Source organism: Salmo trutta, chromosome 16 (assembly GCF_901001165.1).
Source record: "Salmo trutta chromosome 16, fSalTru1.1, whole genome shotgun sequence".
Lineage (NCBI taxonomy): Eukaryota > Metazoa > Chordata > Actinopteri > Salmoniformes > Salmonidae > Salmo > Salmo trutta.
This window is the reverse complement of record NC_042972.1, coordinates 638,695-663,725: the sequence shown is the minus strand read 5'-3', so window position 1 is coordinate 663,725 and position 25,031 is coordinate 638,695. Positions and strand designations below refer to the sequence as shown.

General features: G+C 47.6%; 1 protein-coding gene across 2 annotated transcripts in view; it reads left to right on the top strand.

Annotated features, from left to right (window-relative positions):
* Positions 1 to 25,031, top strand: part of iqsec1b (IQ motif and Sec7 domain ArfGEF 1b) — a 77,543-nt gene that overhangs the window by 14,728 nt on the left and 37,784 nt on the right. For both annotated transcript variants that reach the window (XM_029692712.1, XM_029692713.1), the window contains 5 exons: positions 80 to 1,446; positions 7,519 to 7,680; positions 8,956 to 9,078; positions 21,473 to 21,639; positions 23,733 to 23,872. In XM_029692712.1, coding sequence (XP_029548572.1) covers positions 86 to 1,446; positions 7,519 to 7,680; positions 8,956 to 9,078; positions 21,473 to 21,639; positions 23,733 to 23,872 — 1,953 coding nt within the window. In that variant the 5' untranslated portion in view covers positions 80 to 85. The remainder of the gene's footprint in view (positions 1 to 79; positions 1,447 to 7,518; positions 7,681 to 8,955; positions 9,079 to 21,472; positions 21,640 to 23,732; positions 23,873 to 25,031) is intronic.

The following is a 25,031-nucleotide window of genomic DNA, read 5'->3' as shown; positions in this document are numbered from 1 at the left end:
AACCAAGCTTCTCATGCTGTCGATTGATTGATTGGTTGGTTGGTTGATTGATTGATTGCCTTCTCTCTCTCTCCTCCAGGTGGAGATGCTGGAGCGTAAGTACGGAGGCCGTTTCATAACGCGTCATGCGGCCCGCACCATACAGACAGCCTTCCGCCAGTATCAGATGAACAAGAACTTTAAACGTCTCCGCAGTTCCATGTCCGAGAACCGCATGTCCCGACGTATCGTCCTGTCCAGCATGAGGATGCAGTTCTCCTTGGAAGGCCCTGAGAAGGTTCACCAGTCCTCCTCCCTCACCGACAACGGAACCAAACACCTGGGGGCCCTGGTCCAATCAGAATGCAGCACTGACCTGGGGGGTGTGGTCCCAGGTACTATGAAGTCACCTGTGGTGGTCCAGAACTCTGACTTCACCGACGCTATAACGGAGCTGGAGGACGCGTTCTCCCGTCAGGTCAAGTCTCTGGCCGAGTCGATAGACGATGCTCTGAATAGTAGGAGTCTGCACAGGGAGGAGGGGGGGGCAGGAGAGACGAGGCAAGGGGGGAGAGGACACCCCGACCTGGACAAAGACCGAGACAGAGAGCTGTTCACCTACCAGGTCAAACCCTCCTCACACAGCAGCGCGGAACACCACAAACTGGATGAGATGACAGCATCATACAGCGATGTGACTCTCTACATCGATGAGGAAGAGCTGTCCCCTCCTCTTCCTCTGTCTCAGTCCCTGGACCATCCCTACTCTCCTCTCCCCCTGTCTCAGTCCCTAGAGCGCCCCTACACCCCCCTACCATCGGTAGACCGGCCCTCCTCCAAAGAGTCGGAGCTGCGTTTGCGTTCTCTCTCCTGGTCTCTGGTCCATAAGGATGATAAAGGTCAGGGGTCAGACACCTCCTGCTGCAGCACACCCTCCCTGAAGCAGCAGGAGCAGAGGCTTAGGGTCGACCACCTCCCGCTGCTGACTATCGAGCCGCCCAGCGACAGCTCCGTGGAGCTCAGTGACCGTTCCGACCGCTCCTTTCTGAAGAGGCAGAACGCCTACGATCGCCAGCCCATTAGTCAGCCAGCCAGCCCCAAACATCTCCCTCCTCACCCCTCCTCCTTGTCTCACCCCCGTGGCCTGACCCCCAAGGGAACCTCCAGGAATGAGGATGGTCCCCGCCACCGGCCACGAACACTAGAGGCCCACCTGGCGATCAACGGGATGGCTAACCGGCAGAGCAAGTCAGAGTCTGACTTCTCAGATGGGGACAATGACAGTATAAACTCTACATCTAACAGTAATGACACTATTAACTGCAGCTCTGAGTCCTCCAGTAGAGAACAGACCCTCAGAAAGCAGACCTATCACAAAGAGACACGCAACAGCTGGGACTCACCGGCCTTCAGTAATGACATCATCAGGAAGAGACACTATCGCATCGGACTAAACCTGTTTAACAAGTAGGTTCAGGACAGAGGCACACACACTAAAGCCTGAGTTATATTACCTAGTCCTTTTGAAGCAGTCTGATCAGTGGTTCTGATCAGTGGTTCTCATCAGTGGTTCTGATCAGTGGTCAGTGGTTCTGATCAGTGGTCAGTGGTTGTAATCAGTGGTTCTGATCAGTGGTCAGTGGTTCTGATCAGTGGTTCTGATCAGTGGTTCTGATCAGTGGTTCCGATCAGTGGCTGTAATTAGTGGTTCTGATCAGTGGTCTGTGGTTCTGATCAGTGGTCTGTGGTTCTGATCAGTGGTCTGTGGTTCCGATCAGTGGTCTGTGGTTCCGATCAGTGGTCTGTGGTTCCAATCAGTGGTCTGTGGTTCTGATCAGTGGTCAGTGGTTCCGATCAGTGGTCTATGGTTCTGATCTGTGGTTGTAATCAGCATCCAATCAAAATGTATTTGAGATTATTCCAAACATAGGGTGTAAGGAAATGAAAGGCAGATTTACCTAACTCTGTAGACACCGAAGGAGTTGCCAAAGTTAACCAACCCTGTGAACGGGTAACTTATAATTTTACATTTTATCAGTGACGTTAGGTAAGTCGGAAGCTTATGAAGCGTAGTGATGTGACTTTAAAGAGGTCCAGACAACCTTTTGGTAAAGAATGCAGTGATGAGTAGTAAAACTGTCTCTGTGATAAAACGAAGGGTGCTGTGATAAACGGCATCCAGGGGCTTAAGAGTAGAGGCAGCTGCACTTTGATAATAGTATCACCATAACAACAACAGGTAGAAAGGTTGATAATAGTATCACCATAACAACAACAGGTAGAAAGGTTGATAATAGTATCACCACAACAACAGGTAGAAAGGTTGATAATAGTATCAACACAACAACAGGTAGAAAGGTTGATAATAGTATCACCATAACAACAGGTAGAAAGGTTGATTAATAGTATCACCATAACAACAGGTAGAAAGGTTGATTAATAGTATCACCATAACAACAGGTAGAAAGGTTGATAAATAGTATCACCATAACAACAACAGGTAGAAAGGTTGATTAATAGTATCACCATAACAACAGGTAGAAAGGTTGATAAATAGTATCACCATAACAACAGGTAGAAAGGTTGATAAATAGTATCACCATAACAACAGGTAGAAAGGTTGATAAATAGTATCACCATAACAACAACAGGTAGAAAGGTTGATAAATAGTATCACCATAATAACAACGGGTAGAATGGTTGACTGCACAATTCGCTTCCTGCTGACTAGAGAGAGACGAGATTATTTCCTTTGACCTCATAGCTTGGTTTTTGCTCTGACATGCACTGTCAACTGTGAGACTTTATTTAGACAGGTGTGTGCCTTTCCAAATCATGTCCAACAAATGAAATTTACCAGAGGTGGACTCCACCTTTCACTTTCTCATTATGGGGTATTGTGTGTAGATTGCTGAGGATTTTTTAACCTAACAATGTTAGATTTAAGATATGGGTGACTGAGCCATCAATGAAGGGGGCAGCACACTTGAGAAGACCTGGCTCCAATTGGTTAGTCCCTGTGGATTTCTTGGTATCTATTGCAAGTAAGGCATCAAGGACTTATTTTTCTGTGAATTACCAAAGTGCCAAAATTTCCCATTTTCAGAGTCAAACGGTAAAATTCTAGAATCAGCATTTATCCCACAGTTAGAGATAGTAGGGCCAGACACTCTTTCAAAAAGATTGCCATCAATGTTAGCAATTTTGTCCATAATGGGGCCAGAGTCTGAATTTGTTTGTTGGGCAAAGAGGAGGAAGTACAACCCTTCAGAGATTTTACCGTTTTCCAAAATGTTGAGGGATTGAACCAGGGATCCTCTGAACACATCAGCAACTGCATCCCACGATGCTTTGCTTTGTTACTTATCTCTCCACTAAAGCCACGGCCCTTGCAGAACAAGGGAAACAACTACTTCAAGGTCTCAGAGTGAGTGGTGTCACTGATTGAAACGCTACTAGCACGCATCGCTAACCAGCTAGCCATTTCACACCGGATACATCAGCGATACATTGATTACTACTAAAGACCTATTGACAGTATTTTTAGTCACGTCTTACAGCAGGATTGGACTGACTGACTGTGTTATTCTAACACATTGATGGCAATCTTTTTGAAAGAGTGTCTGGCCCTACTATCTCTAACTGTGTGTGTGTGTGTGTGTGATTGGACTGAGTGTGTGTGTGATTGGACTGTGTGTGTGTGTGTGTGTGTGTGTGTGTGTGTGTGTGTGTGTGTGTGTGTGTGTGTGTGTGTGTGTGTGTGTGTGATTGGACTGTGTGTGTGTGTGTGTGTGTGTGTGAGTGATTGGACTGAGTGTGTGTGAGTGATTGGACTGAGTGTGTGTGTGTGATTGGACTGAGTGTGTGTGTGTGATTGGACTGTGTGTGTGTGTGTGTGTGTGTGTGTGTGTGTGTGTGTGTGTGTGTGTGTGTGTGTGTGTGTGTGTGTGTGTGTGTGTGTGAGTGATTGGACTGAGTGTGTGTGTGTGATTGGACTGAGTGTGTGTGTGTGATTGGACTGTGTGTGTGTGTGTGTGTGTGTGTGTGTGTGTGTGTGTGTGTGTGTGTGTGTGTGATTGGACTGAGTGTGTGTGTGTGTGTGAGTGATTGGACTGAGTGTGTGTGTGTGATTGGACTGTGTGTGTGTGATTGGACTGAGTGTGTATGATTGGACTGAGTGTGTGTGTGTGTGTGTGTGTGTTGAATCTTGATGATTGTTGATCAACTTTGATTTGCTTTATGGATCATTAAGTTGCTTTAAATCAGGAGTTCTCCCCAGCCACCTCCCTTCTATCTTCTCTCAGGACCCTTATAGACCAGCAGGAGCTGAGCCGCCCCTCACCCTAACCCCACCCTAACCCACCCTCACCCCACCCTAACCAACCCTCACCCCACCCTAACCCACCCTAACCCACCCTCACCCCACCCTAACCCACCCTAACCCCACCCTCACCCCACCCTAACCCTCACCCCACCCTAACCCACCCTAATCCACCCTAACTCACCCTCACCCTAACCCACCCTAACCCACCCTCACCCCAACCTAACCTACCCTAACCCACCCTCACCCCACCCTCACCACACCCTAACCCACCCTCACCCCACCCTAACCCCACCCCACCCTAACCCACCCCCACCCTCACCCTAACTCCACCCTAACCCACCCTAACCCACCCTAACCCCACCCTAACCCACCCCACCCTAACCCACCCAAACCCACCCTAACCCCACCCCACCCCACCCACCCTCACCCACCCAACCCTAACCCACCCTCACCCACCCTCACCCCACCCTAACCCACCCTCACCCCACCCTCACCCACCCACCCACCCACCCTCACCCCACCCTAACCCACCCTAACCCACCCTCACCCCACCCTAACCCACCCTCACCCCACCCTAACCCACCCTAACCCACCCTCACCCCACCCTAACCCCACCTCACCCTATCCCAACCTCACCCCCACCCCACCCTAACCCTCACCCCACCCTAACCCACTCTAACTCACCCTCACCCTAACCCACCCTAACCCACCCTCACCCACCCTCAACCCACCCTCACCCCACCCCACCCTAACTCACCCTCACCCCACCCTCACCACACCCTAACCCACCCTCACCCCACCCTAACCCACCCTAACCCACCCTCACCCCACCCCACCCTCACCCTAACCCACCCTAACCCCACCCTAACCCACTACCCCACCCTCACCCACCCTCACCCAACCCTAACCCACCCACCCTCACCCACCCTCACCCCACCCTAACCCACCCTCACCCACCCTCACCTCACCCTCACCCACCCTCACCCACCCTCACCCACCCTAACCCCACCCTCACCCACTATAACCCACCCTCACCCCACCCTAACCCCACCCTAACCCTCACCCCACCCTAACCCACCCTCACCCCACCCTAACCCACCCTCACCCACCCTCACCTCACCCTCACCCACCCTCAACCACCCCCACCCCCACCCTCACCCACCCTAACCCCACCCTCACCCACTATAACCCACCCTCACCCCACCCTAACCCCACCCTAACCCTCACCCCACCCTAACCCACCCTCACCCATCCTCACCCACCCTAACCCACCCACCCACCCTCACCCACCCTAACCTCACCCACCCTCACCCATCCTCACCCACCCTAACCCACCCACCCACCCTCACCCACCCTAACCTCACCCACCCTCACCCCACCCCACCCTCACCCTAACCCACCCTAAACCCACCCTCACCCACCCTAACCCACCCTAACCCACCCTAACCCCACCCTCACCCCACCCTCATCCACCCTCACCCAACCCTCACCCAACCCTATCCCACCCTCACCCACCCTCACCCCATCCTCTCCCCACCCTCACCCCATCCTAACCCACCCTCACCCCACCCTCACCCCACCCTCAACCCACCCTAACCCACCCTCACCCCACCCTCACCCACCCTCACCCACCCTCACCCACTATAACCCACCCTCACCCTAACCCACCCCACCCTAACCCTCACCCCACCCTAACCCACCCTCACCCATCCTCACCCACCCTAACCCACCCACCCTCACCCACCCTAACCTAACCCACCCTAACCCACCCTCACCCCACCCTCACCCACCCTCACCCCACCCTAACCCACCCTCACCCCACCCTCCCCCACCCTCACCCCACCCTAACCCACCCTAACCCCACCCTAACCCACCCTCACCCTCACTCCACCCTCACCCCACACTAACCCACCCTCACCCACCCTCACCCTCACTCCACCCTCACCCACCCTCACCCCACCCTCACCCACCCTCACCCCACCCTCACCCACCCCCACCCTAACCCACCCTAACCCACCCTAACCCCACCCTCACCCACTATAACCCACCCTCACCCCACCCTAACCCTCACCCCACCCTAACCCATCCTCACCCACCCTAACCCCACCCTCACCCACTATAACCCACCCTCACCCCACCCTAACCCCACCCCACCCTAACCCTCACCCCACCCTAACCCACCCTAACCCATCCTCACCCACCCTAACCCACCCACCCTCACCCACCCTAACCTAACCCACCCTCACCCCACCCTCACCCCACCCTAACTCTCACCCCACCCTAACCCACCCTCACCCATCCTCACCCACCCTCACCCTCACTCCACCCTCACCCACCCTCACCCCACACTCACCCCACCCTCACCCACCCTAACCCACCCTCACCCCACACTAACCCACCCTCACCCACCCTCACCCTCACTCCACCCTCACCCACCCTAACCCACCCTCACCCTAACCCACCCTAACCCCACCCTCACCCAACCCTAACCCACCCTAACCCACCCTAACCCACCCTCACCCACCCTCACCCCACCCTAACCCACCCTAACCCACCCTCACCCCACCCTCAACCCACCCTAACCCACCCTCACCCCACCCTCACCCACCCCCACCCTCACCCACCCTCACCCACCCTAACCCCACCCTCACCCACTATAACCCACCCTAACCCTCACCCCACCCTAACCCACCCTCACACATCCTCACCCACCCTAACCCACCCACCCTCACCCACCCTAACCTAACCCACCCTCACCCCACCCTCACCCCACCCTAACCCACCCTCACTCCACCCTCACCCACCCTCACCCCACCCTAACCCACCCTCACCCACCCACCCTAACCCCACCCTAACCCACCCTCACCCTCACTCCACACTCACCCCACCCTCACCCACCCTCACCCACCCTCACCCACCAACCCTAACTCACCCCACCCTAACCCTAACCCACCCTAACTCACCCCAACCCCACCCACCCTCACCCACCCTCACCCACCCTCACCCCACCCTAACCCACCCTCACCCCACCCTTACCCCACCCTAACCCACCCTCACCCCATGTCTAACCCTAACCCTCCCCTCCCCTCATTCTCTATCTCTCTCTCTCATTTACTCCCTCTCTCTCTCTCTCTCTCTCTCTCTCTCTCTCTCTCTCTCTCTCTCTCTCTCTCTCTCTCTCTCTCTCTCTCTCTCTCTCTCTCTCTCCCTTCCAGGAAGCCAGAGAAGGGTTGTCAGTACCTGACTGATCGAGGGTTTGTCCCAGACACTCCAGTGGGAGTGGCTCACTTCCTGCTCCAGAGGAAGGGCCTGAGCAGGCAGATGATTGGAGAGTTCTTGGGGAACAGGCAGAAACAATTCAATAGAGACGTCCTGGAGTGAGTCAGTTGTCTGTCTGTCTCAGTGTGTCTGTATGTCACTGTGTCAACAAGACCAGCTACATAGACTGTATCAACAAGACCAGCTACATAGACTGAATCAACAAGACCAGCTACATAGACTGTATCAACAAGACCAGCTACATAGACTGTATCAACAAGACCAACTACATAGACTATATGCAAGACCAGCTACATAGACTGTATATGCAAGACCAGCTACATAGACTGTATATGCAAGACCAGCTACATAGACTGTATATGCAAGACCAGCTACATAGACTGTATATGCAAGACCAGCTACATAGACTGTATATGCAAGACCAGCTACATAGACCGAATCAACAAGACCAGCTACATAGACTGAATCAACAAGACCAGCTACATAGACTGAATCAACAAGACCAGCTACATAGACTGAAACAACAAGACCAGCTACATAGACTGTATATGCAAGACCAGCTACATAGACTGTATATGCAAGACCAGCTACATAGACTGTATATGCAAGACCAGCTACATAGACTGTATCAACAAGACCAGCTACATAGACTGAATCAACAAGATCAGCTACATAGACTGACTCAACAAGACCAGCTACATAGACTGACTCAACAAGACCAGCTACATAGACTGAATCAACAAGATCAGCTACATAGACTGACTCAACAAGACCAGCTACATAGACTGTATCAACAAGACCAGCTACATAGACTGAATCAACAAGATCAACTACATAGACTGACTCAACAAGATCAGCTACATAGACTGACTCAACAAGACCAGCTACATAGACTGAATCCTCAGCTTTAGAAAACTCACATCAGCAAACCATCATCCCTTTCCCAACAAATCCTTCTTCTTAAACACCATGTTGATGCTACTCTTCAGACTGATATAACTCCCTCAGCTTCTGTCGTCTAATTCGCCATTCATCTTCTCATCTGTTCACATAAACAGCTGGTCATTTACATATTTCAATGACCAGCTGGACCATGTTGACTCCAATGCTTCCCACAGTTTGTGTGGTGGGCCATTCTTGATACACACAGGAAACTGTTGAGCATGGGAAAAAAACAGCACCTTTGCAGTTCTTGACACAAACCGGTGCGCCTGGCACTTACTCCCATACCCCCGTTCAAAGGCACTTAAATATGTCTTGCCCTATACTGTACTGTACCCACGCAGCTAAGACTGAGACTCACGGAGCCCAGACAGTCTTAGAATCAGTAGTACATGTGTCTCCTATGTTCATACCAATGTTCTCCTCTCTAGCTGTGTGGTGGATGAGATGGATTTCTCGGCCTTGGAACTAGACGAGGCTCTCAGGAAGTTCCAAGCTCACATCAGAGTCCAGGGAGAGGCCCAAAAGGTGGAAAGACTCATAGAAGCATACAGGTAACACTAACCCTGAGATATACTACCACTACCACACCACTACCACACCACTACCACACCACTTCCACAATACTACCACTACCACACCACTACCACAATACTACCACACCACTTCCACAATACTACCACAACACTACCACAATACTACCACACCACTACCACAATACTACCACACAACCACCACACCACAATACTAACACAATACTACCACACAACCACCACACCACAATACTACCACAACACACCACACTACTAACACACAGCTACCACTACTACACCACTACCACAATACTACCACACCACTACCACAATACTACCACAATACTACCACACCACTACTACACCACCACCACAATACTACCACAATACCACCACACCACTACTACACCACTACCACAGTACTACCACACCACTACCACAATACTACCACACTACTACCACAATACTACCACACCACTACTACACCACCACCACAATACTACCACAATACCACCACACCACTTCCACAATACTACCATACCGCTACCACACTACACCACTACCACACCATACCACTACACTACCACTACCACAATACTACCACACCGCTACCACACCACAACAATACCACACCACTACTCAATACTACCACACCACTACCACAATACTACCACTACCACAATACTACCACTACCACAATACTACCACACCACTACCACAATACTACCACTACCACAATACTACCACTACCACAATACTACCACACCACTACCACAATACTACCACACAACCACCACACCACAATACTACCACAACACACCACACTACTAACACACAGCTACCACTACTACACCACTACCACAATACTACCACACTACTACCACAATACTACCACACCACTACCACTACCACAATACTACTACACCACTACCACAATACTACCACACTACTACCACAATACTACCACACCACTACTACACCACTACCACAATACTACCACAATACTACCACACTACTACCACAATACTACCACACCACTACCACACCACTACTACACCACTACCACAATACTACCACACCACTACCACACCACTACCACAATACTACCACAACACACCACAACAATACCACACCACTACTCAACACTCCTAGCCATTAGACACATGACAGGGATAGGCCCAGAAGGTGGAGAGACTCAAAGATGAATACATCGGTTTCTCTCTCTCTTTCTGTCTCTATCTCTTTGTCTCTATGTTTCTGTCTCTATCTCTCTCTGACCTGTTTTCTTTTCTCCCCTCTATAGAGTAGCATGACGTAACAATGTACATATTGTCAAAGCTTACTTTGGCGATTTACAATATTAACATAATAATCATCAATATTGTTAACGGGACAACAGTAACAACAATAATCAATGGTCAAAATAACCATATAACGGACAATAACAATGGCATAGAGAACATGTGCAGGTTGTTGGTATGTCAGACACTGTCCCTCATTATGGTGCGCTGCCAACCCACAGCTCTCTGTGTCTTCCCCCAACAGGACGGGTAGCCTATCCTCATCAGAGAGGTCTTTTGACATTTTGTCAGGAAATGCGGCTCTGTTTCAGGTTCTGCTGTGGTGCAGTGGTTGCACAGCCTTTCCTCTACAGGGAGCCAGGTTTTCCTGTGTCTACCCTTCTCAATGGCAAGGCTGTGCTCACTGAGCCTGTACTTTGTCAAGGTTTTTCTAAGGTTTTGATCAGTAACCATGGTGAAATAGTTTACCACGGTGTACTGTCGATTTTGGGCCAGATAGCACTGCATTTTGCTTTGTGCTTGTGTTTCCCAATAATTAGTGTAGGTCTGTTTTGACTGTGTTGTAATTTGGTTTATTCTGCATGATTGGATGTTCTGGTCCTGAGGCTTCAGTGTGTTAATAGAACAGGTTTGTGAACTCAGGCCCATGAACCAGCTGGTCCCGTGTGGCTCAGTTGGTAGAGCATGGTGTTTGCAACGCCAGGGCTGTGGGTGCGATTCCCATGGGGGACCAGTACGGGGAAGAAAAAAAAAATGTATGAAATGTATGCATTCACTACTGTAAGTCGCTCTGGATAAGAGAGTCTGCTGAATGACTAAAATGTAATGTAAATGGATGAGGGGACTTTTCTTTGCTCAGCTCTTGGTAATGATATGAGGGGGACACTGTATTGTAGATGTTTCCAAAACTCAATAGCTCTTTTTTGAGTTATTTTTATTAGTGGATATTGGCCTAATTCTGCCTTGCATGCATTGTTTGTAGTTTTCCTCTGGACATGTAGGATAATCTTACAGAACTCTGCACGCAGGGTTTCAATGCGGTGTTTGTCCCATTAGGTGAAATCTTGTTTTGCAAGTGGACCCCATACTTCGTTGCCATGAAGTACAATTGGTTCAATGACACATTCAATTCGTTTTAGCCAAATGTTAATAGGTATTTACATTTGAATTTGTTTTTTAATGGTGTAGAATGCCCTGCGTGATTTCTCAGTTCATTCACTGCCTCAGGTGTCCAGTTGACCTTATATTTAAACCTAAGTAATTGTAGTTTGTACAGTACTCTATATATTTAAACCTAAGTAATTGTAGTTTGTACAGTAATCTATATATTTAAACCTAAGTAATTGTAGTTTGTACAGTAATCTATATATTTAAACCTAAGTAATTGTAGTGTGGACAGTACTCTATATATTTAAACCTAAGTAATTGTAGTGTGGACAGTACTCTATATATTTAAACCTAAGTAATTGTAGTGTGGACAGTACTCTATATATTTAAACCTCAGCAATTGTAGTGTGGACAGTACTCCATACAGTGCATTTAAAAAGTATTCAGACTTTTTTTTGTTACGTTACAGCCTTATTCTAAAATTGATGATTTTTTTCCCCCCTCAATCTACACACAATACCCCATTATGACAAATCAAAAACAGGTTTTTAGAAATGTTTGCAAATGTATAAACAAAAAAATACTGAAAAATCACATTTACATAAGTATTCAGACCACTTACTCAGTACTTTGTTTTAGCACCTTTGGCAGCGATCACAGCCTCGAGTCTTCTTGGGTATGACGCTATAAGCTTGGCACACCTGTATTTGGGGAGTTTCTCCCATTCTTCTCTGCAGATCCTCTCAAGCTCTGTCAGGTTGGATGGGGACTGTCGCTGCACAGCTATTTTCAGGTTTCTCCTCAGGTTCAAGTCCGGGCTCAGGCTGGGCCACTCAAGGACATTGAGACTTGTCCCGAAGCCACTCCTGCATTGTCTTGGCTGTGTGCTTAGAGTCGTTGTCCTGTTGGAAGGTGAACCTTCGCCCCCAGTCTGAGGTCCTGAGCTCTCTGGAGCAGGTTTTCATCAAGGATCTTTCTGTACTTTGCTCCATTCATCTTTTCCTCGATCCTGACTAGTTTCCCAGTCCTTGCCAGTGAAAACATCTTGTTTCTCATGGTCTGAGAGTCTTTAGGTGCCTTTTGGCAAAATCCAAAAGCACTGTCATGCCTTTTCCTGAGGAGTGGCTTCTGTCTGGCCACTCTGCCATAAAGGCCTGATTGGTGGAGTGCTGCAGAGATGGTTGTCCTTCTTGAAGGTTCTCCCATCTCCACAGAGGAACTCTGGAGCTCTGTCAAAGTAACCATCGGGATCTTGGTCACCTCCCTGACCAAGGCCCTTCTCCCCCGATTGCTCAGTTTGACATGGCGGCCAGCTCTAGGAAGGGTCTTGGTGGTTCCAAACTTCTTCCATATGATAGATGACGGACAATTCCTTTGACCTCATGACTTTGTTTTTGCTCTGACATGAACTGTCAACATCTCAAGGATGATCAATGGAAACAGGATATACCTAAGCTCAATTTTGAACACTTTCCGAATGCACTGTATATTTTGTACCAATTGAGAACTCTGGTCAATTTCCCTGAGATCTGGATCTTCTCTGGAAATCATTATTTTAAACTGTCATGACGTTGCCTTGTTGTATGAGGTTTATAACCCCCATAAATACCTTTCCCTCTTCTCTATCCACTCTACAGAATGGACTCTTGGAAAGCCCTTTGTTAACACAGGAGAGTATAAAAAGTAACATAAAAAGGTTGGGGAAAATAACAATATTTCTGTAATCCAACCAGTTGAAACTGTCCGTTGGTACTTAAAGAATATGATGTCAGATCAGTTGGTGTCTGGGACATTATATCTGATAATAGGACGACATAAATTGTGTCTTGGAAAGTCTACACATTATAGTTATCAGATTCACATGGAATTGTTGCGCAATTTAAATGTTTAAATGTGAAACTAATTGTGAAAATATGAAATGTAATTTTAGCTTCTAAATGAGAGAATTGTTTTTATAAGTAAACTATGCTCACTCAGTGGCCACGCCCAAGTAAACAGACATTGGTTGAGAACAATGAAACACGCCCTTCTCTCCCCCAGTATAAAAACCCGTTGACGGAAGTCTAACTTCAGTTCCCGACGACGTGAGGACTGGTGTCCATACGTTTAAAAGGGTTCATTTCAACGTGGAGGTGATGATCACCACGCTGAATTTCGACTAGACCAGCCAGCATACAGCATGAGCTGAGTATGGCAACTTGGTATGAACTTTGAACTCTTATTCACTGAAGAAGTGATACATCCTAGACGTGAAGTTATCAGCAGCAGCTGTAAACGTATGTGGCCTAGGAAAGGACAGGTTATTTCAACGTATCCACCCTATAACACAACAACCAAACAGATTCTACAAGGGACAAGGGCGATCTCTGCTGGGCAAACCAGTCTTCCATCTTCGACCCATCTATCGAAGCGCAGCTCAGTGTAAATATATATCTTGCATTTTCCTTTTCCGAATGGGCGGTTATTTGAATGCATAAGATTCTGTATTTACGGTAGCATAGCTTCTCAAGGTCCGAATGAGACCCAATCTCCTTTGTACCTCAGACTTCCCGCTCTTTGATTCAAACCCAACCCCCTTTCTTTGTGTAACCAGCCGTCATATCGGTTTCGTCCGCTAGGGACTTTTTATGATTAGTAATCGATGTATGATCCATCCTGTGTATATGTAATTCTGTGTGATTGTTTAGGTATTTAATTATTTATTTACTAAGCCAATCCCTGATGGGAAGGTGACCACGGATGATGGTGAGATGCTCCAACATGTCGTGGATTTCTACTCTGCTCTCTATAAGGCAGAGGATTGTGATCCTCTGTGTGCTGAACAGTTGTTACATGTTACATCCTCAATTGGGCCCTGAGCAGAGAGCTGCTTTGGACTCTGACATTACTCTGCAGGAGCTGTCCACTGCAGTTATGCAGCTCTTATCAGGCCGAGCCCCTGGCATCGATGGTTTACCATTTGAGTTCTATAGGCACTATTGGGAGTGATTTTTATCATGAGGGTTCTCTTCCTGTATTCTGTCAACGTGCTGTGCTTTCATTGTTGCCAAAAAATGGGGATTTGGCTCTTTTAAAAAAACTGCCAACCTGTTGCATTTCTATGTGCAGAATATAAAATGATATCTAAGTGTCTCTGAAACAGGTTGAAGTAATATCAGGACCTGTTGGTCCACAAGGACCAGTCTGACTGTGTACCTGACCGCTCTATTGATGATAACTTGTTTCTAATAAGAGATGTTTTAGACATTTGTAAACTGTTTGATGTGAATGTGGGTTTACTTGCTATGGATCAGGAGAAGGCTTTTGGTCATGTGGACCACCAGTACTTGTTCAAAACAATGAAATCCTTTGGGTTTGGGATGTTTTTTTGCCTTGGGTAAGTTTACTGTGTGCTGGGGCATCATTTTTTATTTATTTCCCCTTTATTTAACCAGGTAGGCTAGTTGAGAACAAGTTCTCATTTACAACTGCGACCTGGCCAAGATAAAGCAAAGCAGTGCGACACAAACAGAACAGAGAGTAACACATGAACAAATGTATAGTCAATAACACAATAGAAAAATCTATGTACAGTGTGTGCAAATGTAGAAGAGTAGGGAGGTAAGGCAATAAATAGGCCACAGAGGCTAAATAATTACAATTTAGAATTAACACTGGAATGGTAGATGTGCAGGTGATAATGTGCAAGTAGAGATACTGGGGAGCAAAAGAGGATAAATGACAATATGGGGATGAGGTAGTTGGGTGGGCTATTTACAGATGGGCTATGTACAGGTACAGTGATCGGTAAGCTGCTCTGACTGCTGATGCTTCAAGTTAGAGAGGGAGATATAAGACTCCAGCTTAAGTGATTTTTGCAATTCGTTCCAGTCATTATCAGCAGAGAACTGGAAGGAAAGGCGGCCAAAAGAAGTGTTGGCTTTAGGGATGACCAGTGAAATATACCTGCTGGAGCGCGTGCTAAGGGTGGGTGTTGCTATCGTGACCAGTGAGCTGAGATAAGGCAGGGCTTTACCTGGCAAAGACTTATAGATGACCTGGAGCCAGTGGGTTTGGCAATGAATATGTAGTGAGGGCCAGCCAACGAGAGCATACAGGTCACAGTGGTGGGTAGTATATGGGGCTTTAGTGACAAAACAGATGGCACTGTGATAGACTACATCCAGTTTGCTGAGTAGTGTTGGAGGCTGTCTTGTAAATGACATCACCGAAGTAAAGGATCGGTAGGATAGTCAGTTTTAAGAGGGTAAGTTTGGCAGCATGAGTGAAGGAGGCTTTGTTGCGAAATAGGAAGCCGATTCTAGATTTAATTTTGGATTGGAGATGCTTAATGTGAGTCTGGAAGGAGAGTTTACAGTCTAACCAGACACCTAGGTATTTGTAGTTGTCCACAAATTCTAAGTCAGAACCGCCCAGAGTAGTGATGCTAGTCTGGCGGGCGGGTGCGGGCAACAATCGGTTGAAGAGCATGCATTTAGTTTTACTTGCATTTAAAAGCAGTTGGAGGCCACGGAAGGAGTGTTGTATGGCATTGAAGTTCGTTTGGAGGTTTGATAACATAGTGTCCAAAGAAGGGCCAGATGTATACAGAACGGTGTCGTCTGTGTAGAGGTGGATCAAGGAATCACCAGCAGTAAAAGCGGCATCATTGATATATACTGAGAAAAGAGTCAGCCCGAGAATTGAACCCTGTGGCACCCCCATAGAGACTGCCAGATGTCCGGACAACAGGCCCTCCGATTTGACACACTGAACTCTGTCTGAGAAGTAGTTGGTGAACCAGGCGAGGCAGTAATTTGAGAAACCAAGGCTATTGAGTCTGCCGATAAGAATGTGGTGATTGACAGAGTCAAAGGCCTTGGCCAGGTCAATGAAGACGGCTGCACAGTACTATCTTTTATCGATGGCGATTATGATATCGTTTAGGACCTTGAGCATGGCTGAGGTGCACCCATGACCAGCTCGGAAACTGGATTGCATAGTGGAGAAGGTACGGTGGGATTCGAAATGGTCGGTGATCTGTTTGTTAACTTGGCTTTCAAAGATTTTAGAAAGGCAGGGCAGAATGGATATAGGTCTATAACAGTTTGGGTCAAGAGTGTCTCCCCCTTTGAAGAGGGGGATGACCGCAGCAGATTTACAATCTTTGGGGATCTCAGACGATATGAAAGAGAGGTTGAACAGGCTATTAATAGGGGTTGCAACATTTTTGGCAGATCATTTTAGAAAGAAAGGGTCCAGATTGTCTAGCCCAGCTGATCTGTAGCATCCAGATTTTGCAGCTCTTTTAGAACATCAGCTGTCTGGATTTGGGTGAAGGAGAAGCGGGGGGGGGGCTTGGGCAAGTTGCTGCAGGGGGTGCTGAGATGTTGATCAGAGTAGGGGTAGCCAGGTGGAAAGCATGGCCAGCTGTAGAAAAATGCTTCTTGAAATTATCGATTATCGTAGATTTATCGGTGCTGACAGTGTTTCCTAGCCTCAGTGCAGTGGGCAGCTGGGAGGAGGTGCTCTTATTCTCCATGGACTTTACAGTGTCTCAAAACTTTTTGGAATTAGTGCTACAGGAAGCACATTTCTGTTTGAAAAAGCTAGCCTTAGCTTTCCTAACCGACTGAGTATATTGGTTCCTAACCTCCCTGAAAAGTTTCCAATCGTGGGGGCCATTCGATGCTAATGCAGAACGCCACAGGATTTTTTTGTGCTGGTCAAGGGCAGTCAAGTCTGGGGTGAACCAAGGGGTATATCTCTTCTTAGTTCTACAATTTTTGAATGGGACATGCTTATTTAAGATGGCGGCGGGGTGTGGTTTGAGCTGCCCCATCCCCATCCATAGGGGTATTAGGCAGAGATTCCCAATTTCAGGACAGTTATATATTCTGGCAATTGAACCAATGTTTTGATTTTTAAGCTCGAGGCTTACTGGTTTCTCTGTGTCAGGGGTTATGAAGGGTCCCATGATAGCACTGTCTGCATATGGAGATGGCGTGACAGTTTTTAAAGGTGTATGAGGGGGCCTCCTCAGCTAGAGTCAATTGGGAAAAGAGTGAATCGCTGTGGGCAGGTCAGCTTCAGATAGGGTCCACTCCACGGTCACCAGGGGGGGTTCAGGTAGGGTCCACTCCACGGTAACCAGGGGGGCTTCAGGTAGGGTCCGCTCCACGGTAACCAGGGGGGCTTCAGCTAGGGTCCACTTCACGGTAACCAGGGGGGCTTCAGGTAGGGTCCGGTCCACGGTAACCAGGGGGGCTTCAGGTAGGGTCCGGTCCACGGTAACCAGGGGGGCTTCAGGTAGGGTCCGCTCCACGGTAACCAGGGGGGCTTCAGGTAGGGTCCGCTCCACAGTAACCAGGGGGGCTTCAGATAGGGTCCGCTCCACGGTAACCAGGGGGGCTTCAGGTAGGGTCGGCTCCACGGTTACCAGGGGGGCTTCAGGTACGGTGGGCTCCACGGTAACCAGGGGGGCTTCAGGTAGGGTCCGCTCCACGGTAACCAGGGGGGCTTCTGGTCTGGACAACATTGGGTTAAAGCTGCAGCCCTGTACCTGCCACTGCACAAGGGTGGACAATTTCTTCTAGGATCATGGCTTTCCGGCTTCAAGCAGTCCAGAGACTGTTGTACAGTGACGGTTCTAGCAGCCCAGAGACTGTTGTACAGTGATGGTTCTAGCAGCCCAGAGACTGTTGTACAGTGATGGTTCTAGCAGCCCAGAGACTGTTGTACAGTGACGGTTCTAACAGCCCAGAGACTGTTGTACAGTGACGGTTCTAGCAGCTGTTGTACAGTGACGGTTCTAGCAGCTGTTGTACAGTGACGGTTCTAGCAGCTGTTGTACAGTAACGGTTCTAGCAGCTGTTGTACAATGACGGTTCTAGCTGCCCAGAGACTGTTGTACAGTGACGGTTCTAGCAGCTGTTGTACAGTGACGGTTCTAGCAGCTGTTGTACAGTGACAGTTCTAGCAGCTGTTGTACAGTGACGGTTCTAGCAGCTGTTGTACAGTGACGGTTCTAACAGCCCAGAGGCTGTTGTACAGTGACGGTTCTAGTAGCCCAGAGACTGTTGTACAGTGACGGTTCTAGCAGCCCAGAGACTGTTGTACAGTGACGGTTCTAGCAGCCCAGAGACTGTTGTACAGTGACGGTTCTAGCAGCCCAGAGACTGTTGTACAGTGACGGTTCTAGCAGCTGTTGTACAGTGACGGTTCTAGCAGCTGTTGTACAGTGACGGTTCTAGCAGCCCAGAGACTGTTGTACAGTGACGGTTCTAACAGCCCAGAGGCTGTTGTACAGTGACGGTTCTAGTAGCCCAGAGACTGTTGTACAGTGACGGTTCTAGCAGCCCAGAGACTGTTGTACAGTGACGGTTCTAGCAGCCCAGAGACTGTTGTACAGTGACGGTTCTAGCAGCCCAGAGACTGTTGTACAGTGACGGTTCTAGCAGCTGTTGTACAGTGACGGTTCTAGCAGCTGTTGTACAGTGACGGTTCTAGCAGCCCAGAGACTGTTGTACAGTGACGGTTCTAGCAGCTGTTGTACAGTGACGTTCTAGCAGCTGTTGTACAGTGACTATTCTAGCAGCCCAGAGACTGTTGTACAGTGACGGTTCTAGCAGCCCAGAGACTGTTGTACAGTGACGGTTCTAGCAGCCCAGAGACTGTTGTACAGTGACGGTTCTAGCAGCCCAGAGACTGTTGTACAGTGACGGTTCTAGCTGCCCAGAGACTGTTGTACAGTGACGGTTCTAGCTGCCCAGAGACTGTTGTACAGTGACGGTTCTAACAGCCCAGAGACTGTTGTAGAGTGATGGTTCTAGGAGCTGTTGTACAGTGACGGTTCTAGCAGGCTAGAGACTGTTGTACAGTGACGGTTCTAACAGCCCAGAGACTGTTGTACAGTGACGGTTCTAACAGCCCAGAGACTGTTGTACAGTGACGGTTCTAGCAGCCCAGAGACTGTTGTACAGTGACGGTTCTAGCAGTCCAGAGACTGTTGTACAGTGACGGTTCTAGCAGCCCAGAGACTGTTGTACAGAGACGGTTCTAGCACACCAGAGACTGTTGTACAGTGACGGTTCTAACAGCCCAGAGACTGTCTTACAGTGATGGTTCTAGCAGCCCAGAGACTGTTGTACAGTGACGGTTCTAGCAGCTGTTGTATAGTGACGGTTCTAGCTGCCCAGAGACTGTTGTACAGTGACGGTTCCAACAACCCAGAGACTGTTGTACAGTGATGGTTCTAACAGCCCAGAGACTGTTGTACAGTGACGGTTCTAGCAGCCCAGAGACTGTTGTACAGTGATGGTTCTAGCAGCTGTTGTACAGTGACGGTTCTAGCAGCTGTTGTACAGTGACGGTTCTAGCAGCTGTTGTACAGTGACGGTTCTAGCAGCTGTTGTACAGTGACAGTTCTAGCAGCCCAGAGACTGTTGTACAGTGACGGTTCTAGCAGCACAGAGACTGTTGTACAGTTATAGTGATGGTTCTAGCAGCTGTTGTACAGTGACGGTTCTAGCTGGGTCGTTACAGCCTACACATTGATGAGGAGAGCTGGCTTTTTGGGCTTAGACAAGCACCTTTTCCTCTTAAAGCTGGAGGGGGGGGGGGGTGATTTGCCTGGCCTGACTCCATTCTATGAGTCTGTTATGCAGGCTTGGAGAGTTTTCAACATACATTTACATTACATTTAAGTCATTTAGCAGACGTTCTTATCCAGAGCGACTTACAAATTGGTGCATTCACCTTATGATATCCAGTGGAACAACCACTTTACAATAGTGCATCTAAATCTTTTAAGGGGGGGGGGGGTTAGAAGGATTACTTTATCCTATCCCAGGTATTCCTTAGAGGTGGGGTTTCAGGTGTCTCCGGAAGGTGGTGATTGACTCCGCTGTCCTGGCGTCGTGAGGGAGCTTGTTCCACCATTGGGGTGCCAGAGCAGCTAACAGTTTGGACTGGATTTTCAACATGTCCTGTAAGGCCGGCACACCACCAGGGATGTGACTTTTTGAAGAGCCTCTTTTTTATAACACTGCCATCCAGTCCCGTGCTGTGGGTTCAGAGAACCTACGTTCATGCCTGTTAGGTGTGGGGTGAACCAAGCTGGGTCATCTGATGTGGAGTAGCAGCAGATCGTTGGAGGAGCTGGGAGAAAGAGTGGGGATCTGATCATCTCGCCTACTGAGGAAGGTTGTAGCTGAGGTCTGCGATTCCTTTCCAGTACTTCATCAGCAGTATGTCACTGAGACTTCCAACTGATCGGTGGACGGAAGGTCTGGATGATGTGTTCCCTGCGCTGAATGTTAGTGCTGCGGTGGGGGCCGTTAGAGGAGGACGTGGGGATGCTGCTTTCCTTCAATACTCCGGAGCTGGGGGGAGTACGAGGTCCTGGGAAAGAAGGCCATGTACATATTGTGTAAAAGTGTCCCATGCTTCTTCCCTGGAATGGTTCAAATTGACAAGGTGGGCGGGTGTGTTTGGTCCAGGTGCCTCCCCAAAAGGCTGTTGGCGATCTTTCCAATGGAGGATAATACATGGAGCTATAACCACCAACATTCATCTGGTACAGCTGGATACTACTGTTGGGGAGGGGTGTCTATTCTGTACTGAGACTGAAACTCTGGCACATCTGTTCTTACAGTGTCCCAGGTTGGTCATGATGATCACTAGTTGTTTCTCAGCTCTGGGAGAGGTTTTGTCTTCCCAGCTGTTTATATTTGGGCCAAAGAACAGGTTTAGTGTTGTGTTTTTAATTTATGTTTAACCATGTTTTTGTTTGTTTGAGTGTTTGTGTTGTGGGTTCCCAAACCCAGTAAAAGTTATTTTTAAACTCAAACTCTCTCTCTCTTTTTCGGTCTCTCTCGCTGTCTTTCGGTCTCTCCTTTTTCTTTCTCATTCTCTCATTATTTCTCCCTCCTACAGCTAGAGGTACTGTTTCTGTCAGTTCTGTTAGTTATCTCATGGTTAGGGTTACATTTGCGTCTGTATAATACAGGATGTTGTTCTCTCTCCAGTCAGAGGTACTGTATCTGTAACCCCGGGGTGGTACGACAGTTCCGTAATCCCGACACCATCTTCATCCTGGCGTTCGCCATCATCCTCCTCAACACTGACATGTACTCTCCCAACGTCAAGCCAGAGAGGAAGATGAAGCTGGAGGACTTCGTCAAGAACCTCAGAGGTAGAAATCCATTGAGGTAGTCAGGGTCTGTAACTCCTGACCTCTCTCTAATAGAACCTGCACTACAACTTGATGAATGTCCCTGTCTAGAAGGTGTTTATATTGTGTCATGGCTAAGCAGTGGAAGCAAAGCAGAGTTTCTTTAACCCGAACAGAACAACATTTCTCTGACTATACAGTGCATTTGGAAAGTGTTCAAACTTCTTGACTTGAATTTTTTTCTCATCAGTCTACACACAGCACCCAATAATGACAAAGTGAAACAGGTTTTTAGAAATGTTTGCTAAAAAACAGAAATACCTTATTTATCTAACTATTCAGACCATTTTGCTATGCAACTCAAAATTGAGCTCAGGTGCATCCTTTCCATTGATCATCCTTGAGATGTTTCTACAAGGCCACCTGTGGTAAATTCAATTGATTGGACATGATTTTAAAAGGCACACACCTGTCTATATAATGTCCCACAGTTCACAGTGCATGTCAGGGCAAAAACCTAGCCAAGGAATTGTCCGTAGAGCTCCGAGACAGGATTGTGTTGAGGAACAGATTTGGGGAAGGGTACGAAAACATTTCTGCAGCATTGAAGGTCCCCAAGCACACATTGGCCTCCATCATTCTTAATGCAGCGCTCCACCAATCAGGCCTTTATGGTAGAGTGGCCACTCCTCAGTAAAAGGCACATGATAGCCCAAAAAGGCACCTAAAGGACTCTGACTGTGAGAAACAAGATTCTCTGGTCTGATGAAACCAAGATTGAACTGTTTGGCCTGAATGACAAGTGTGACGTCTGGAGGAAACCTGACACCATCCCTACGGTGAAGCATGGTAGTGGCAGCGTCATGCTATTGGGATGTTTTTCAGTGGCAGGGACTGGGAGACTAGTAATAATCGAGGGAAAGATAAACGAAGCAAAGTACAGAGATATTCTTGATGAAAACCTGCTCCAGAGTGCTCAGGACTTCAGGCTTGGGTGAAGGTTCACCTTCCAACAGGACAACGACCCTAAACACACAGCCAAGACAATGGAGCTGTGGTTTCGGGACAAGCCTCTGAATGTCCTTGAGTGGGCCAGCCAGAGCTCGGACTTGAACCTGATCTAACATCTCTGGAGAGACCTGAAAATAGCTGTGCAGCGACACTCCCCATCCAACCTGACAGAGCTTGAGAGGATCTGCAGAGAAGAATGGAAGAAACTCCCCAAATATCAATCAATCAAATGTATTGATGAAGCCCTTTTTACATCAGCCGATGTCACAAAGTGCTGTACAGAAACCCAGCCTAAAACCCCAAACAGCAAGCAATGCAGATGTAGAAGCACGGTGGCTAGGAAAAACTCCCTAGAAAGGCCAGAACCTAGGAAGAAACCAGGCTCTGAGGGGTAGCCAGTCCTCTTCTGGCTGTGCCGGGTGGAGATTATAACAGAACATGGCCAAGATGTTCAAACGTTCATAGATGACCTGCAGGGTCAGATAATAATAATAATAATAATAATAATAATAATAATCACAGTGGTTGTAGAGGGTGTAACAGGTCAGCACCTCAGGAGTAAATGTTAGTTGGCTTTTCATAGCCGATCATAGCCAATCAAATACAGGTGTGCCAAGCTTGTAGCGTCATACACAAGAAAACTCTAGGCTGTAATTGTTGCCAAAGGTGCTTCAACAATGTACTGAGTAAAGGGTCTGAATACCTATAAATATGATATTTCTAAAAACCTATGTTTTTTTATCATTATGGTGTATTGTGTGTATTTTGATGAGGGGAAAAAACGATTTAATACATTTTAGGATAAAGTTGTAACGTAACAATGTTGAGAAAGTAAAGGGTGTGAATACTTTCCGAATGCATTGTATGCATATGCCATTTGATTTGATTTGATTTTGACTAGTGGAGAAGCAGAGTGATTCAAACTCACTCTCACAAACCTTTCTAAAGGGAGAAACAGTATTTCTGTGCATATTACTGTGAACGTACGGTATGCGTATCTCTAGCGGGGATGGAGAGGATATCTAGCTTGAGATGCTGATAGGGTTTGATGTAAGAGGTTAGAGTTAGGGTTAGTTGTAACATTGTATCAACTATTTCTCCAGGTGTGGATGATGGAGGGGACATCCCACGGGAGATGCTGACAGGAATATATGAGAGGATCAGGAAGAGAGAGCTGAAGACCAACGAAGATCACGTCTCTCAGGTCCAGAAGGTCGAGAAACTCATTGTTGGGAAGAAACCGGTGAGTTTAGACCCTGTGCTGCCATAGACATATTTCTACAAGTCACAGTGAGTTTAGTCCCTATGCTGCCATGGACACATTTCAATAGGTCACAGGGAGTTTAGACCCTGTGCTGCCATGGACATATGTCTACAGGTCACAGTGAGTTTAGTCCCTATGCTGCCATGGACATATGTCTACAGGTCACAGTGAGTTTAGTCCCTATGCTGCCATGGACATATGTCTACAGGTCACAGTGAGTTTAGTCCCTATGCTGCCATGGACATATTTCTACAGGTCACAGTGAGTTTAGACCCTATGCTGCCATGGACATATGTGACCGACTGCCTTGATTCGGCCTTATGTAGCAACATTTTAAATTGTGTTTTTTTTTACATTGGATAAAAGTAGAGACTCAGAGCTACAACATTATACACTGCAGATGAGGAACAATGGGAAAGTAATTCTGCTTTGAAAGTTGATCAACTTGTAAGCCCACTTTTGAGAAAATGGCACTTGAATGTTTTGGTACACCTACTGGAATGCTCTTCTTTGTCTACACCCATTAAGTATTGTTCACACACTCTTAAGCCTTAGTCCCACCCATCTCTTTAAGGATTCACATGTGAGGCCATGTGCTAAACAGAGTGAGTAGTGTAGTAAAGATGAACCTCTCTAAACGTCCCACCCTAGTCAACAGCCAGTGGAATCGCGTGGCGCGAAATACAAATACCTCAAAAAAGCTATAACTTCAATTTCTCAAACATATGACTATTTTACACCATTTTAAAGACAAGACTTTTGTTAATCTAACCACATTGTCCGATTTCAAAAATGCTTTACAGTGAAAGCAAAACATTAGATTATGTCAGGAGAGTACCCTGCCAAAAATAATCACATAGCCATTTTCAAAGCAAGCATATATGTCAGAAAAACCAAAACCACAGCTAAATGCAGCACTAACCTTTTGATGATCTTCATCAGATGACACTCCTAGGACATTATGTTATACAATACATGCATGTTTTGTTCAATCAAGTTCATATTTATATCAAAAAACAGCTTTTTACATTAGCATGTGATGTTCAGAACTAGCGTACCCACCGCAAACTTCCGGTGAATTTACTAAATGACTCATGATAAACGTTGACAAAATACATAACAATTATTATAAGAATTA